Consider the following 3,481-nt stretch of genomic DNA (forward strand, 5'->3'; position numbering starts at 1 on the left):
CCATTGTACTCCAGCCTGGGCAACAAGAGTGAGACTCTGTCTCAAAAAAAAAAAAAAAAAAAAAAAAAGATATCTTGAATTATTATATACTGAAAAATAATACTGTTCAAATCTCTGTGTTCTACGAATGTTAGCTATATTATCCTAGTGTTTAAAATGCTTTTCTCTCTAATAAACACTAAAATTCTGATGGTATTATAAATCAAGTAGCAATTTGCCTAGAAAATGAAAGTATCAGAAAAAATATGAGAAAAATATTTTGGCTTTTTTCTGTAAATATTTTATCGTATTCTGCAGTTACACAGTAAAGCTAAATTTGCACCTGTATCAGAATAAACTCTATGAATTTAGTTTCTAATGTGGTGTAAATAACATAAAGAAATAAAATAACATATTTTACACTGATTCAGGATATGTGATCTCAAATTCTTATAAAGGCAAAATGGAGACTAATGGGTTAAAGTAGCCAGGAAAAAAAAAAAACATGACCAAGTCTAACTGCTGTAGGAAGAATGCATACTTTAAAACATGAAGCAAAAGTTTCTCCAACTACACCACCATGTCCAGCTTTTGTTTTCCTCCTTATTGTCGGAATAAAAGACAAGTAATAGATACAGAGTGAAGACTGTTTCTATTCTCCCTGTCATATGTCATCTTGATGTAACACTAGCTTCTAAAGAAAGGAAAATCACAGAAGAACTGGAACAAGACTGAAATGTTTCAGGAGTTTAATTTCCATGACAAATGCTACATAAAACTGGCCCCAAAGGAAGAATGCATATTTTCTAAGAAAAGTTAATTAAATTAAATTGTTTCCAATTAGATTAAAACACTTCAAGCGATTTGACTTACCTGTTGTAGGAAAGCTACCAAAGTACTTGTCCCCCATTTATCAAGTTTGGGTAGGTTGATATCTTTTAAGTACAGAACAAGTCTTTCACAGTCTTTTGGTCTGTATACACGACCAGTATTAGTACTGATTACCATGCAAGTCTGGCTCAGTTTCTGCAGCAGATGGCGAGAAGTGGTTTGTGCACTACAATGAACTGTAGCAATTTGAGTGGACCGGAGTTGTGAAAATGCATACCTGAGCAGCATCCTATGAAAAATGCATGACATCTGACTTTGATAAAAATGCAATCAACAAAATACATTTTATATTCAATAAGAAATTTCTATCTCATAAATACATCAGATTCTAAAATGTGTTCATACACATTTTAGACGGGGAAAATGGTAAATACAGATAGGGCTTCCACATGTATCAAAGTAATTTTCAAACTTTTAGACTAGAAAAATATAAATTCATATTTTAAGGCATTGTGGGGACTGTTTTTCAGTCAAAAAAAAATCAAAGTTATCAGAATTAATCTAGTTTGATATAGTATATATTAAATATACCAACCGTTTGCCCACAGTTGAAGAAAGACTTTAATATTTTAAGTTTTACAAGTTTAAAAGAATTACTATAATTTTATACAATTTTTTAAATTACTACTCCTCTACTAGAAATATGAAAATAATAAACCATGGTTCCTATATTTCAGGAGACTATGCTCCATATGTACTAAAACTAGGCTGAATCCAAATGAATAAAAAACTATTTTTAAAATAGAGCGCTAACTTCAAACTTTATATTTTATAACTAAAACAAATGGTATGTGAGTATATCTAAGGTATTCATTTTTTTTTTGCTGTATTTTGCAGATTCTTTTTAAGAGTGTCTTCTCAGATGGCTCTTTCCAGTAGAAATCACATAATCTGGCAAAGAAAAGAACACATTCTTCCCTACAGTTATTAGTTTTACAAGTAATGAAAATAAAATGAATCTTCCATGAAAATGTAAATGCTACTTTAACCAAAAGAAACATAACAAAAGCCATTAAATAATTTGGGGGTGGAAGGAATAAATCCACAATATTTATTTTTGCCAATATTTTTCTTACCCTTTGCCACATCCTTCTGGTCCTATCAGAATAAAGGGCTGTTTAGTATCAGAACTTAACCATGGTTTGAAATAATCTAGACTTCGTTGCATGTCAGGAGTCTGAATGACTGGAAGAGTTAAGCCATTACTGAAATCGTCAGCAGTCAAGTTTTCTGGCTTCTTAAGCACATATGTTGCTAATCGACCTCTAGTAGAGTCATAGTAGGTGTCCATTGGTTTGTGAAAATCTGGAGGAGATTCTCGCGCCCAGTTAAAAACCTTAAGAGGAAGAAATTGTGATAAGTTTTCATATACTCCAAAGTGTGTGACATTTTAAAATTCCTCCAAGTAAATGTCCCAGAAGTGAATCATCTTAGTTCCAAGAAAAGTTTATATATACTAAACCTATTTTATCATTAAAGTAACATTTTATCTCAAATATTTTTCTCTAAATGATCATTTAATTTATAAATTAAAGTTTATGTAGGAAATAATGACTTGTTAGATATTTATTATATACTAAGGTATAAATATATTCAATTTTAATGGAGTTCATATTAACATTAAATCATAAATTACAGAATGCAGAAATCCTTAAGCCCTTCATTTCTACCATATTCTGGGACTGTCCTATTCCAGTGTCACTAACACTGCTCTCCATTCTTCCTTGTAATATTGACAACTGTTATCTATGCAGATATAAAGCAGAGTTAGCCCTTACAGGTACTCTTCAATACATTTATTCTGAACTGTGACGAGAGAGTATCTACTTAAAAACAGTATATAGTATGGTACTGAGTGGTAACAATGAGAAGCACCCAGCAACAGAAGCAATAGGACAGCCATGGAAAGGGAAACGGAATAGAGAAACTAGTAAATGACACTATTAGAGAAGCAGCAAAATGAGAAAGAAAGCTGAAACATAATGTTAGATCCAACCTAAAGGAAGAGATGTCCAATAATTTCAGTAGAGGCCAATAAGAAAAGAATTTCTTATTATTTAGAATTCAGCTTTATAAACAACTTGACTATAATACAATGTAAACATATGTGAAAGAAAAGATTTATTAATAATTAATTCATCCTATCATTCCTAATTCCTAAAAGTGCTCTGGTTGAAAGGATAATAAAAACTAAAGTATTCTAAGGTTTTATATGAATAATAATTAATATAGATAAGTAGGCTCAAAAATGTCTAACTTAAAAAAGATATGGGGGGAAGGATCCAAGATGGCCGTTTAGCAACAGCTCAGGATTGCAGCTCCCAGTGAAAGCGCAGAGGGTGAGTGGACACCACATTTTTATTGCCCACAGACTAGGGAATTCCCAGGCAGAGGAGCTCTACGGTCGCCAGCGCAGCTGTTTCGGCCAGCGCGGCTGTGCGGGCCGGCGCCGCTACTTTGCCCGGCGCAGCTGCTTTGTCGGCGCCCCAGAGCAGCGGTTCTCCATACAAAATACAGCGGTTCTCCGTACAAAATACACCGGTCCGGGGGCCCTTTTGGCTGGCGATTAGAGCCATGGGAAGTCGCCCATTCGTCTGTTTAAAAAGGGGAC

General features: G+C 33.6%; 1 protein-coding gene across 6 annotated transcripts in view; it reads right to left on the reverse strand.

Annotated features, from left to right (window-relative positions):
* DYNC2H1 (dynein cytoplasmic 2 heavy chain 1) overlaps window positions 1-3,481 on the reverse strand; it is a 396,897-nt gene that overhangs the window by 309,055 nt on the left and 84,361 nt on the right. For all 6 annotated transcript variants that reach the window (XM_032285741.1, XM_032285742.1, XM_032285743.1 and 3 more), the window contains exons 42-43: window positions 1,947-2,206; window positions 853-1,099 (exon numbers count right to left, since the gene is read on the reverse strand). In XM_032285741.1, the coding sequence (XP_032141632.1) occupies window positions 853-1,099; window positions 1,947-2,206 (507 nt within the window). The remainder of the gene's footprint in view (window positions 1-852; window positions 1,100-1,946; window positions 2,207-3,481) is intronic.

The sequence above is a fragment of the Sapajus apella genome, unplaced genomic scaffold (genome assembly GCF_009761245.1).
Source record: "Sapajus apella isolate SASKATOON/1434 unplaced genomic scaffold, GSC_monkey_1.0 scaffold16, whole genome shotgun sequence".
Lineage (NCBI taxonomy): Eukaryota > Metazoa > Chordata > Mammalia > Primates > Cebidae > Sapajus > Sapajus apella.